Source organism: Hordeum vulgare, chromosome 3H, assembly GCF_904849725.1.
Source record: "Hordeum vulgare subsp. vulgare chromosome 3H, MorexV3_pseudomolecules_assembly, whole genome shotgun sequence".
Classification (NCBI taxonomy): Eukaryota; Viridiplantae; Streptophyta; class Magnoliopsida; order Poales; family Poaceae; genus Hordeum; species Hordeum vulgare.
The window spans coordinates 29851146-29865235 of NC_058520.1; the positions used below are offsets into that span (position 1 = coordinate 29851146).

At 46.4% G+C, this 14090-nt stretch overlaps 1 protein-coding gene across 2 annotated transcripts; it reads left to right on the forward strand.

The window, feature by feature from the left end:
• Positions 1-350: 350 nt before the first annotated feature.
• Positions 351-12938, forward strand: LOC123442773 (monocopper oxidase-like protein SKU5). Of its 2 annotated transcripts, XM_045118904.1 has the most exons (12): positions 351-1442; positions 1628-1993; positions 2066-2144; positions 2697-2902; positions 2999-3013; positions 8910-9102; positions 9550-9641; positions 9732-10432; positions 11920-11990; positions 12107-12196; positions 12305-12484; positions 12644-12938. In XM_045118904.1, exons 1-12 carry the CDS (start codon positions 412-414, stop codon positions 12671-12673), a joined length of 3054 nt encoding a protein of 1017 aa, XP_044974839.1. In that variant the 5' UTR covers positions 351-411; the 3' UTR covers positions 12674-12938. The 2 variants fall into 2 exon arrangements, with proteins under 2 accessions (XP_044974839.1, XP_044974837.1); XM_045118902.1 differs by lacking the exon at positions 2999-3013 and having other exon boundaries at positions 9006-9102.
• Positions 12939-14090: the final 1152 nt, after the last annotated feature.

Below are 14090 nucleotides of genomic sequence, written 5' to 3' on the forward strand. Positions count from 1 at the left end.
TGAGAGTTGCCCAAAAATAAGAAGCTTATTGACTTTTTCCAAATTCTAACTTGCCAAATTATTTTTCTTCCACCCAGACCACATATGAATGATCTTTTCCACAGATAAGTTATTGACTATAACTAAATCCAATTGTTTGGATTTCTTAAACTATATATATCCAACTCAATTTGAAATTTCTAACACAATAAAAAAAAAGTGTGTGCCCCTCCCCCCTCATCAAAGCATAAAGTCCTTTGTTGGGCTGGCAACCCGCAGATGGGCCGGCCGGCTTCTGTTGGAAAGCAGAACGAAGCATCTTCCTGCTTTTCCGCCCAAAGGAAAGAAGAAGAAGAAAAAAAACCCTGCTTTTCCCCATCTTCCTCTGCTCGCTTCCCACTCCGGTCCACTCTGCTCTCTGAGCCGGCAGCAATGGCGCTCCTCCTCCTCCTCTCCCTGCTCCTACTCTGCGCCCACTCGCCGGAGCCGGCGCTGGCGGGTGACCCCTTCGCCTACTTCGACTGGGAGGTCGCCTACCTGTCGGCCCGCCCGCTCGGCGTCGCCCAGAAGGTCATCGCCATCAACGGCCAGTTCCCGGGGCCGCCGCTCAACGTGACCACCAACTGGAACGTGGTGGTGAACGTCCGCAACTCCCTCGACGAGCCGCTCCTCCTCACCTGGCACGGCATCCAGCACCGCAAGGGCCCGTGGCAGGACGGCGTCGCCGGCACCAACTGCCCCATCCCCGCCGGCTGGAACTGGACCTACACCTTCCAGGTCAAGGACCAGGTCGGCAGCTTCTTCTACTCCCCCTCCGCCGCGCCGCTCCACCGCGCCGCCGGCGGCTACGGCGCCATCGTCGTCAACAACCGCGACGTCATCCCCATCCCCTTCCCCTTCCCCGACGGCGGCGACCTCACGCTCTTCCTCGGCGACTGGTACCTCAGGTCCCACAGGGACCTCCGCAGCTCCCTCGACGCCGGCGCGCCCCTGGGCAGCCCCGACGGCGTGCTCATCAACGGGCTCGGCCCCTACCGCTACAACGAATCCCTCGTCCCGCCGGCGATCACCTACGAGAGGATCAATGTCGAGCCCGGGAGAACGTACAGGCTCCGGGTGCACAACGTGGGCGTCTCCACCAGCCTCAATTTCAGGATCCAGGGACACAACCTGCTGCTGGTCGAGACCGAGGGCTCATACACCTCGCAGCACAACTACAGCAACATGGACATCCATGTTGGACAGTCCTACTCCTTCCTTGTCACCATGGATCAGAACGCCACCACCGACTACTATGTCGTCGCCAGCGCCCGCTTCGTCGATGCCGGAGACGTCGATAAGCTCACCGGGGTCGCCATACTGCATTACTCCAACTCCCAGGGTCCGGCCTCTGGCTCTCTCCCTGCTGCCCCTGATGACCAGTATGACACTGCATTCTCCATAAACCAAGCAAGATCCATCAGGTACTTGGCTACTTGCTTCCTCCACGCCACAATTTTCGTTTCTGGCATATTCATATCCTGATGCTGTGACAGTAAAACACACAATTGTTTTCCAAAGGTGGAATGGTGTTACTGATGCTACATTTTGTTGTGTGTTCATTTGAAATGTTACTGATTCTGTAAAACACAACACACGATTGTTTCAGGTGGAATGTCACCGCCAGCGGTGCCCGCCCCAACCCGCAGGGTTCATTCCATTATGGCGACATTACGGTGACCGATGTGTACCTGTTGCAGAGCCGGCCGCCCGAGCTCATCGACGGCCAACTGCGTTCTACTATCAATGGGATATCCTACATCGCACCATCCACTCCATTGATACTTGCACAGCTATTTAACGTCCCGGGAGTGTTCAAATTGGATTTCCCAAATCATCCGATGAACAGACTACCAAAAGTCGACACCTCGGTTATAAATGGCACCTACAAAGGCTTTATGGAGATTATATTCCAAAACAACGCCACGGCGGTGCAGAGCTACCACTTGGATGGATATGCATTCTTTGTCGTCGGGTCATTCTCTTGCATTTCCTCTTCTTCAACCAATCTGCCTTGTTTACTTATGGTACGTGTTTCTTATTTCAGGATGGACTATGGATTGTGGACTGAGAATAGCCGGGGTACCTACAACAAATGGGATGGTGTTGCACGCTCCACAATCCAGGTGCTGAAATTCATGTCTCATTCCCTTTGTCAATGGTGTCTATTTTGTACTATCTGTTTTAGCATAACAAACCATAGAAAGTAGTTGTAACCTGGGGGAAACCACAGAGGATAGGATATGTCTGTGTGTTTTGTCAATAGTAAAATTATGAGCATTCAGTAAGCTTGCTACAATTGCAAAATTATGTTGTGGTTCCTCTAATATTACTTATTGGGAGATCACGGAATGGCAAATAAGGCTATCATGTGAGTCTATTAGCAAATATGTTTATGTGTACCTGGCTGAAGATAATGTGTCTTGTATAGAGTGGCCAGATTAAGAAAATTCTTAGGTGTATATCATTTGATATAATATGTGTATGGCTAAAGACAGCCAACCAATCCTTTTTGGCTTAGTAATTTCGACGCGAACCATATAAGTGATGAACTGCAATCACCAACAGATAGTAGTTGCATTACTTCTAGCAAGGGAGCTGCTCTATCTGAACTTTGATGCATTAGTTTTTCATGGGATTGGTTGATTGATTGGGGAGGTTTGTGGACGAGAATGCAGGTATTCCCCGACGCTTGGACTGCTGTGCTCGTGTTCCTGGACAATGCAGGGATATGGAATTTGCGCGTGGAGAACCTGGACAGCTGGTACCTGGGGCAAGAACTGTACATAAGCGTGGTGAACCCGGAGGAGGACCACAGCGACAAGACGCCGCTTCCTCTACCAGATAACACGATTTTCTGCGGCGCGCTCTCGAGCCTACAGAAGTGAGCTTGATTTACTCTGTTTCATTTTTGTTTGTGGCAAGGAATGGATGCAGAGGGGAGCAATGTAACGGTACGATGTTGTTCCATTGCTTGCAGAGAACAGTCTCATAGGTTCCAGTACTCGGGAGCTTCACGGGTTGGGAAGACGGTGTCCGCGGCGATGATCTCGACGGCATGGTTGGCTGCCACCTGGTTGCTATATAGATAGACGAAGACATTGAACAGACCTCTTTTGTGGAAACGAGGTAAGAAGGGGACGAGATTATACAGTGGCTAGTGCAGAGACAGGATGATAGATACGGTGGAGGATGGGCTCGTGGGAAGGATGCTTGATTTTTTGTTAGGTTAAAGCAATGGATGCGCCCCAATTGTAGAGTACATGGAGTAGGAGGAAATTAATCATTCCATTCAAGATGTGTAGTACGTACTAGTTTTTGTGTGTATGTGCTTACTGCTTCAAATTCGTCGCAGTCGTTGGCAGCTTGGATTTGGACCGGAAGTCGGTCCCGGGGCACGGGCAGGCATATGGATGGGTATCATACCAACTTGGTCCTCTCAATGAGTAGGGGAGGAATCTGTAACGTGTTTCACATTCAAATGGTTGAGATGCAGTAATGTGTGTCTGGCATTTTTGAAATGTTAATGTTAATGGTTGCCGTTGTTGTTTCCCTTATTTGTCTTTGTCTTTTCAGTTTGGTTCTTGGTTGGTACGTACTGCTCCTAGCTGTTGGTTTCTTACAGATTTTGTCCACGGTCAAGCAGGAGACCAATCTTGGCACTACAGCCGCGATACACTCGTTTGCGACACTTAATTCCCGATGGAGGGAGTACAATCTTCGTCATTAAAATCTCTGTGGCTATATTTTTTTAGAAAAGAAGGCATTTGCTCCGGCCTCTGCATCGAGTGATGCATGCAGCCTTTTATTAAACACGAAACCAGTCTTAATCAAGTACATAGCGGTCTTGAAAAAATAAAAGATACAAGGCGTCTATCACGCTGTAACCGATAATGGAAATAGGCCTAGATGACTATCCATCTATCCTATTAATATGTCGTCATCCAAACCGATTGAAGATACCCTGAGCTACCATCTTCCATCGGACACACCCACTAACCAAAGGCTTCCTGGCTTCCGTACGAGTGAATAAGGACCACGTGCGGATCAAGGCAGTAGCCCTGAAGATAACCTGCAAAAAATGAATGTAGCTTTGTCTGTTAAACACTAAATCATTTATGCAGTTCCATGCAGTCCAGAATAGTGCACAAGTACCAACACGAGTAAGTTTAGCATATTCAACATTAACCCCCTTTAAACCACGACCCAAATAACGTGTTAATGCTAGTAGGAGGGCTTATGTTGAAAGCAATATGAATCGAGCGCCATAAAAGTTTAGCCATAGGACAATCTAGAAAGAGGTGCTTAATAGTTTCTTTATTCTGACAAAAGCTGCATCTTTGATTTCCTTTCCAATTACGCTTGGCCAAGTTGTCCTTAGTTAAAATAACTCCTTTGTGAACAAACCACATGAAGATCTTTATCTTAAGGGGAACTTTGACCTTCCATATATGCATGGATTTTGGAATAGGCGAGGAATCTATGAGGTGCACGCACATAGATTTTACAGTAAATATGCCATTAGCGGTCAACCTTCATTGAACACTGTCAGGGCAGTCAGAAAGGCTAATGTCCATCAGCCTTCTGACTAGATGCAGCCAGCTAATCCATCTATCACCAATCAAGGCTCTACGGAACTGAATATTTAGAGGAGTCTCACGCAATACTGTCGCAACGGACGTCTGTCAACGATGGGCAATATTGTAAAGCTGCGGATACTGAAGAGCCAAGGGCTCCCCCCCTAGCCATGTATCTTCCCAAAATCTAGTTAATTCACCATTTCCGATGATAAACCTAGTCCTGTTGAAAAATGCAGTTTTAGACCTCATCAGACCCTTTTAGAAAGGAGAGTCACTTGGTCTTGTGGTGACGTGAGCTAAGGTCTTGTGTTGTAGGTACTTGTTCTTCAGAATATGTACCCACATACCTTCTGCTTCCACAGATAGTCTGAACAACCATTTGCTGAGCAGACATCTGTTCTTAACCTCTAAATTCTCAATCCCTAAACCTCCTTGGTCATTTGGTTTGCAGATTATGTCCCATCTAGTAAGCCTATACTTGGTCTTGACATCATCACTCTGCCAGAAAAACCTAGACCGATAGAAATCCAACCTTTTTCGCACCCCGACTGATACTTCAAAAAAGGATAGAAGAAACATGGGCATGCTTGATAATACATAATTAACAAGTACCAAACGTCGTTCATAGGATAAAAGCTTGCCTTTCCAACAGCTTATTTTTTTTTTCCAAATCGGTCTTCGATACATTTCCACTCCTTATTTGTCAACCTTCGGTGATGGATAGGGATCCCTAAGTACGTGAAAGGTAAATTACACTTTCACAGCCGAACAGTTGATTATAAGTGTGTTGTTCTGTTTTGGCCTTTCCAAAGCAAAACAATTCACTTTTGTTAAAATTAATCTTCAGCCTAGATAGCTGTTCAAATAAGCACAAGATGAGTTTCATGTTTCTGGCCTTGTTAAGATTATGTTCCATAAAAAGGATCGTGCCATCTGCATACTGTAGAATAGAGACACCCCCATCCACTAGATGTGGTACTAGTCCCCCTACAAGGTCTTTCTCATTGGCTCTCCTCATCATGAGTACCAACATATCTGCAACAATGTTCAATAAAATAGGAGACATAGGGTCACCTTGTGTGAGACCCTTCAGTGTCTGAAAGAAATGACCCACATCATCAATTACTTTGATACCGACACTTCCTTTTTTTATAAAACAGTCGATATGCTTGCGCCATATCTCACCAAACCCCTTCATACGTAGGGTTAGTTGCAGAAAAGACCATTTCACTTTATCGTATGCTTTTTCAAAATCTACTTTGAAAATCACTCCGTCAAGTTTCTTGGAGTGCATCTCATGTAAAGTCTCATGTAAGACCATGACCCCTTCTAGAATGTTACGTCCAGGCATAAAGGTCGTCTGCGTAGATTCATACATAGGGTTAGTTGCAGAAAAGACCACTTAGTGAAACTTCCCAAAAGTGTTAACTGTCGCACGTAAATGTTCAGTTGTGCGCAGATCAAGAGGAACACCCAGGAACATCAGACAACCATCATGAAAACCCTGAGCCCCTCGGTATTCCTCTCCCTCGTCATGCTTCATGAATCTGACAAATCTATTACCCCCATAGCAATAGGAGGAAGCTGAAGCAAAGAAAAGCGCACTCCCGCATCACGCAAATGAAACAGACCGACACGAGAAATCCAAGGCTGCGCTGACATGACCTGAACCCCCCCCTCTGCTCAAGCAATTGGACCACTGCTTTCCTCAAAAAACCTATCTCATTGGGTGTAGGAAGCGGCATTACCTCCGCAATGACGAACTCTTCATGGCGACGCTGGAATCCAGTGGGGAGAGTGACGAAGGTCCGAGGAAGTCTGAGATCACCACCATCGATGATCTCATGTCCTGCCGGCAGAAATCGCTGGGGGTTTAGCCGAAAGTCGGCCATTTTCTCTGGAGGTTTTTTCTGGTGATGGAGGAGGGGGGTCTTCGGCTGAGGGCAAGATGGTGGTTGTGACAGGCCAGCGATGTGACTAGACAGGGAAGAGCACGAAGCGTCGCGGATATATCTTGTTGGAGTAATGGTGGAAGTGGGTCCTGCAAAATCTGGCTCCGACGGTTTCTCCCTCCAAACCAGACCCAAGTCCCTAGCACGCGCCGCGCAAGCTTTCCAATGATGGCCTACGTTCGAGCATGCCAAGCAAATCAATACTGAGGGGCAGTTACTCGCGAAGTGTCCCTCCTTGGAACAAACCCGACATGATAATATTTTTCAAGCCATATCAGAAATCAAATTATTAAAAGAATCCTTTGCATCTTGGATGGAAGGAATAAAAACATCGTTAAGATCAGATGTTTGGGCCGATTCAGAAGACTCTGGCCCATCCTGAGGCCCATTACCCATCCGAAGATTTGAAAATCCCGCATTCCCACCATTGAAGTCGGGCGTGACAGGTGCCACGATATCCGGACCTACCAAAGAAAGGGAGGTAGATCTCGTTGACAAATCACTCATCGGAGAAGCTACCCTCGCCGGAGATCCCATCAGCGATGGAGAAGACATCGGAGGGGAAGAAACAGACCCAAACACAATATGTGGGCGAGATATTGTCCAATTGATAGCTGGTGGTGGAGGAGGACGAATAATACCCGCTCATGGGCTGAGAAAGAATAGCATGCATCCTTAGAGAGCACATTAATTTCATTCTGAGCCGCCGCATATCTGTACCCTCGGCATACAGGATACTTATGAATGGTAACAAACGATAACTTTTTCTTCACAGAATCCCGCTTCTTAAAAGATGAACGGATAGGAGGTTTATGCATGGTCAATAATCCCATAGCTGCACGTCGCTTGGAAGGACTTATCAAAATCCATTCAGCCTCGCATTCTTTCTTCCAAATGCGGAATTCTCTGGCCCAATTAGGTCCTCCATTCCCCCAAAGATGAAAGAAACATTTGAAATCTGAACAAGAATATGAACGCAGTCGAGTAATTAGAAATCCAACCTGCTTGGAGGAAACATTAAAAGAGAAAAACCTTGTCCTGCACCTGTAACACTCCAAGATCAATGGCCGAACTACCAATGGCTGATTCAAGCGCAGTAGATACCGATGCTTCATTCAATCGAAAAGTGTGTCTACTGAAAGAGACAATCAACGTGAAAGACCCAAAACCCTCCATAGGATGAACCGTAAGACCTATAGATCTGTAGATCCCATCCGCAAAAGCCAACCCCTTGAAGAAATCCAGGCCAAGGGTAGAGCCGCCACGAGGACCCATCGGAGATGGATGATTCCAGAATCCAAAGGAGAAGCCCAAAAAGATGATCGGAACGGCGATCCTAGTTGATGATCAGATCAACAGATCGTCGGGTGGGTGGTGGAGACGGAGGTGGGAGGAGGGAGCGCCATGGCTTGTTGTTCAAATGATATCGCTAGTTGCAGCACATCGCTCGGTCGGTCCCCACAGCGCGCCTCATCGATCACATCACCGTGCAGTATGGGCGCCGTCGGTCACATCACCGCACGTCACCGGTTTCAGCATGCGGCGACGCTGGTCGCATCACCGCACCTCGCCGGTCCCAGCATGCGGCGACGCCGACCGCGGCACCGCACTTTGCCGGTTCCGGTAAGCGGTGAAGAAGAGGTTCGCGTAAATAAAACATGCATTTTATTTTATTATTGCTCAACATATTTGTGCTAGAATTATGAATTATTGCTGCTCAATGATAGCACAAAGTAAGTTTAAAAGGGAGGAGGGGAGGAGATGGGTAATACAGTATCCTAGGCTCCTTTTAACCCACCACTACCACTGACCAGCAAGCAGTATTCCTTTTTCACCTTTGTTGAGCCAAGCCAGCCAGCCAGTCAATCCTAGCTCAAGCCCAGCTCTGCTCCGCTAGCTGCCTGTGCCTCCCTCCTCCTGGATTCTTCCCCTCCTCCTCCACCTTCCTCCGTCCAGCAGAGACTGCATCCGATTCCAATCCCAGTCCCCGTCCCCGTCCCAGCTCCATCCCCTTCCAAACCCTAGACCCAAGCAATCAATCAAGCCAGCCGTCCGTCCGTCCGTCCGTCGCCTTCACCACGGCCTCCTCCTCCTCCCCGTCGCTGTCCATGTGATTGGCTTTCTTGGGCGGAGCGGCAGCCATGGCGGCGGCGTGCGCGGCGGCGAGGATGTTCGCCTACAACGCGACCCTCTGCGCGTGCGACCCGGGGTACTACCTCTCGGCCAACGGCACCGGCGCCGCATGTGTCTCCCTCCCGGCGTCCGGGGACGGCAACACCTTCGCCGACTGGCAGGTCGGGGCCGTCGGCGCCGGGTCCCGCAACCAGACGCTCTACTTCCTGGCACCCGTGCTCTCCCTCGACGCCGTCCGCCGCCTCACCCAGTCCCAGGCCGTGCTCCTCTTCACCGCGCTCGTCACCCTCCTCTCCTGGCTCGCCTTCTGCGCCGCCGCCAGGCTCGCCGGCCGCGACCCCACCGGCAACAAGAGCCTCTTCCGCGCCCGCTTCTGGATCAGCCGCCTCGACTGCCTCTTCCACACCCAGCACTGGGCGGTCAGTACCACTACCACTACCACTACCACCACCCAGTAACAGACATCCATTCATCCATTAATTTCCTTTTTCGCCGCCGCACGCGTTCGTTCATCTCCAAAGCATCCATTCGTTCATCGATTGCTTTCCCTTCTCGTGCCACACATTCAGTAATTAATCAGTAATTAATCAAGCAAGCAAAGGGGGAATTTCCGAATAAATAAACAATTACAGTTACCACATCGTTTGCTTCGCCTAGGCGTCTTGGATTGCTTCGCCTTCCTCCACGCGTTTGCTCCTACTTTTCCTCTCGGTCGACTGGCTTGCTTCCGTGTGGCGAATTGGGGATATCGCCTTTTGAAAAATTTACTACTACCATTCTTTGCCTGTTGTGGAATACACGTGTGCTCACCATACTATCATAATATATCCACCTGAAAGTATGTTGCATTTGCTGTCCAAATGTAGGCTGACCAGCAAGTGCTCAAGAAAAGGAAGACAGAGCTGGGTGGGATGTGCTCGGTTGCTGCCCTCATACTCTTCCTTGGATTGGTCACTGTGTAAGTCAGCTCCACATAACTTATCTGGTGCTACACTCTGAAATTCACTACTCAATTGGAATGATACTCACTTGAAATGCATCGACGCAGGCTGCTGTACCAAGCTATCAAGAGGCGCAACATCGAGGTGCACCGAGTCAAGCCGGCCAATGCTCCTGATCTCTTGGCTTTCGTCAACGACATCGAGTTCCACATCACCACCATCTCGAGCATGTCCTGCTCTCAGGTGGTCAAGCCTTCGACGATCGCGATGGGGACGCCCGGGTTCATGGACTTCAGGGTGCTGCCTCTCTCGACGCTCTTGACCTACAGTTGCCAGAACACGAGCCAGGGGCCGTCTATCACGCTCAAGTGCAGCGGCTGCAGAATGCCTCCAAGAGACCACTACGTGTCCTGGCAGTTTGTTGACCTGCCGAGGCAACCGGCACTAGCTGTTGGCTTCCAGTTCAACCTGACTACCAAGCAAACCGGAGACGATGAGCACGTGAGCTTTGTCAGTGGGACCATAAACTCTGACAACTATGGTGATGAGAAGCTCAAGACATTCAGAGGGACAGACTCCAACGTGCTCAAGATTCAGCTGTTTCCCCAGATATACAACAAACTTAATAACCTGAAGCTCTTGCAGCCACTGCTTCAGGACTTCACTCCAGGGTCTACCTTTTCGGATGTCACGAGCTTGAATGCTTCCCTGCAGAACCCTACCGATGGAGTATTAAACACTACACTCTACATAAGTTATCTTTCAGATTACATCGTGGAGATTAGCAATGAAAGTGTGTTAGGCCCAGGTGAGCCCCTCATGAAGCATAAACTAAGCATTTATGATTGGTACTCTACATGTGCTATCTTTCCATTTTATTTAGTGCCCAAGTCTTTTTGCTGTGCACATTATTTCCTAGTAACCAATTGCTTACGGTTATGGATCATTATAGCAATATTGCTTCAGATTGAATTACTAACTACCATATAAACAGTCTCAAATATTTGCTCCATGATAGGTTTTCCAAATCCCAGAAGATCTGTATTCGTGTGTGGCTAGTTAAATTTGATCTCGATCTAGCTGTTTGATTTGTTTAACCTTAGCTCACATAGTTATACTAGTTTAAACTGATCTTGTTACTGCATATCCCTGTTCAAGAATTCGTCCGATTAACCAGTTAACTTGCCGATTATCCCTACTCATAGGGTCACCGAGTAGCCGGTTAACTGATAAATCGCCTGATTAATGGATTAAATGGTCGATTAACTTGCCGATTAGCCTATTAATCCCCTACTCGCCAGCCAACCGAGCAGTTACCAGTTAACGATTTCCTCAACAATGCTGCATATATGGTTACAAAAGGCTTTCTACTTGTAACATATAGGAAATTTGTTTCCAGCTCACAATGGGTTTCACTTAGTAGAACCATGCTGCATTGCTACTTCCTCAGACTGAAAGTAGCTTAACCCTGAATCCCTGGCACGGTAAAGAATCCTGCATTTCTTCTCCAGATATGAAAGTACTTAACCCAGAAGCAACTTATAGGTTACAATATTTCTTGAGACAATTTTCTACTGATAATCCTAGACATATGGATAATTAGGGGCGTCTGACGGAACAATAGCCTTGTGCCGTTGTGCCCCAGTAACTACATACTTTTGTGGTTATAATGAGGGCCCACTTGTGAGAAAGTTGGCCCAAGTGTCCAACAGAACACCCTGGCAGTTATATGGGTTGTGACATTGAACACCAACAGAACACCCTGGTAGAATATCCGATTTGTCGAATCGATGGATTCTCTCCATGGATGATGGATCCTTCCACAAGAAAAGAAAACCTACTGGAAGAGCTACCTCAATTGCTAACAGAACAATGAGAGATCATGCTGATGTGGTAAATTAAGTGCCCCTTATTTAAGAATTTCTACCGATAAATTTGTGCACTGTAGTACTATATCAAGTTTTGGAAGTTTGTTTTGTTATTCCATTCGGTTTGGCACGGCAACAGATCCTGTATTTCTTCTCCAGATATGTAAGTACATAATCCAGAAGCAATTTCTAGGTTGCAATATTTCTCGAGATGATTTTCTACATGCCTGCAAACCAAAGCAACCAGCTAGGCCATAAACAATTGCCATGCGCCCCTTAGCTACATACTTTTGTGGTTATAATGAGGGCCCACTTGAGAAAGTTGGCCCTAGTGTCCAGCAGAACACCCTGGCAGTTATATGGGTTGTGATTTTGAACGTTAGCTAATCTGTGCATTCTATCATCTAATAGTGATTGTTTCCTGCAGTCAGTATAATTGCGAGCATTGGTGGCCTTTATGCCTTCAGTATAGCAATATTTCTCTGCCTCATGTCTCAAGTAAGTTCAAGAAAACTTTACTGGGTTCTTTTGACTTTGCGACACTGAAAAAAGGAATAAGCGTGCGACGTGTAAACTGATTTGGTATGCAACTGATTATTATTTGGACTTTTCAGTGTGAAGCTAGGATAAAGAAGCTCCGTAATGAGGATACAAGAATGCTGAAAATTCTGAGCAAAAGGCGAGCTCAACAGAATTGGGATAAGGTGAAGCATGTCTTGGTCCAACGATGAGCATTATATATGAGCATTATATATGGCATCCGCGGGGCTGCATCTCTGGTCAATAAAGGATACTGATTTTGTTGTTTGTAGGTGAGGAAGTTTGTGATGTATACCTGGGGCCCTAGCAACTTGGATCCAACTGACAGAAGTGGCAAGTGGCCTGAAGCTTCAATGATGGATTCTCTCCATGGGTCCTTCCACAAGAAAAGAAAACCGACTAGACGAGCTACCTCGATTGCTACCAGAACGATGAGAGAACATCCTGATGTGGTAAATTAAATGTCCCTTTTTAAGAATTTCTACTGATTGTGCACTATAGTACTATATCTAGTTTTGGAAGTTTGTGTTGTTATTCCATTTGGTTTGTCGAATCCTACTTTGTACTTTTTGTGAAAAAAACTTAACTTCTGTGCATGATACCGCGTGCAGGGATCAATTGACATCGAAAGAGCTGTGTAAATGCAGCATTAGACAACAACCTTGAGGCACCTGTATGGAAGAAACAACAACCTTGAGGCACCTGTATGGAAGAATCCTGCAGGAAGAAGTTTGTATTGGCTGAGACACGCGACCAGCCATACCGGAGATTCTTTTGTTTCTGTCAATGTGATCTATGGCAAGGCAAAAATTGTACAGCGCTAGTAGGTAGTTTGTAAAGTTGCAAATAGCCTTATTTCATTGGACGGGCATGATTATTTTTCTTGAGCATATGATGGATGGATTATGGATGTGTGTGGTTCGATCTCCTTTTCTTCTCAGCTATTCCAATCATCCATGTGAACTTTATGTAGTCAGTTCCCGTAGTGGATGACTTTATGTGTTTTTATTAGGGGATAACTTTCCTGTGTTCCTTCCTTTCATGCCACCATTGAGAGGTGGGTCTGGACCCATCATGCCAAGCCATTGAGTTGAGAATTTGAAACCAGATGGCAGTAAATAAATTAAGGTTGTTGTTTTGCTTAATGAGCAAACAGCCCTCTGCGGAGTTGTAAAAATCACCATATCATTTTCACAATTGTGGCTATCAAATCAATCAACTGCCACACACAAAATGCATATTTGTCTTAATTTGACTAATTCCTTGATGATAAATTTCTTTTTCCCCTAAAAGTTATTAGATGTCTAACATGAGGAAACTAATACTCCCTTTGCTCCTTTATTGGCACTGCAAATGTGAATGCGCACTACAATTCAGAACTTTAGCAACAACAAAAAAACACTATAAAGAGGAATGGAGAGAGTATTGAGTTGCATGGGCTGACCAAACCCTCCAATACATTTCGCAAGTAAATCCTTTGGATGGTGCACAACGAAGTAAACTCATAAATTCTGGAGGAATGAAGACAGTGTGTAGAGAGAGGGTCCATTGAATTGAAGTTATCAAAGGAACAAAATTCAAACACATGTTAAATTCCCTATAAGATGGAGCTCAAAAGAATGCATTCCGTATAAGTTTTACAACCCCTAATCCTATGCAGGGCCACCTTTTTCTTTCCTGCTGCTTTTGCCAATTACTCTTTCTCCATTGTGTATTTAACTCAAAAACTTTGCCGAACATATAGTATTGATTAACAAATGCGGAGTAGTTATTACCCTACCCCCATTTTGAATTTAGTTATTTGTCAAATTTATTTCATGTATATCATGGCTTGTGCGCGCTTGGAATTGGTACTTGAAGAATTTATTAATCTCCCTTGGCTCACAACTTTTCGCCCCTTTTACATTCATATGCTGGTATTTTCACCAATTCCCGGGATCTACCTCTTGGCGTTATATTAAGAAACTCTAAACGTCATCAGCGAAAATTAGTTTTGTACATGTATAAATGTGATCTCTCATCTCATGAAATCGTTTGTTTTTACAAGTTTGTGGTTAC

Bases quoted from the DNA above. Each gene is read 5' to 3' on its own strand.
- LOC123442773 (XM_045118904.1), top strand. From the start codon at position 412: ATGGCGCTCCTCCTCCTCCTCTCCCTGCTCCTACTCTGCGCCCACTCG. The intron at 2,145-2,696 runs GTGCTGAAATTC...ACGAGAATGCAG, and splicing joins TTGCACGCTCCACAATCCAG to GTATTCCCCGACGCTTGGAC. The intron at 11,991-12,106 runs GTAAGTTCAAGA...TGGACTTTTCAG, and splicing joins TTCTCTGCCTCATGTCTCAA to TGTGAAGCTAGGATAAAGAA.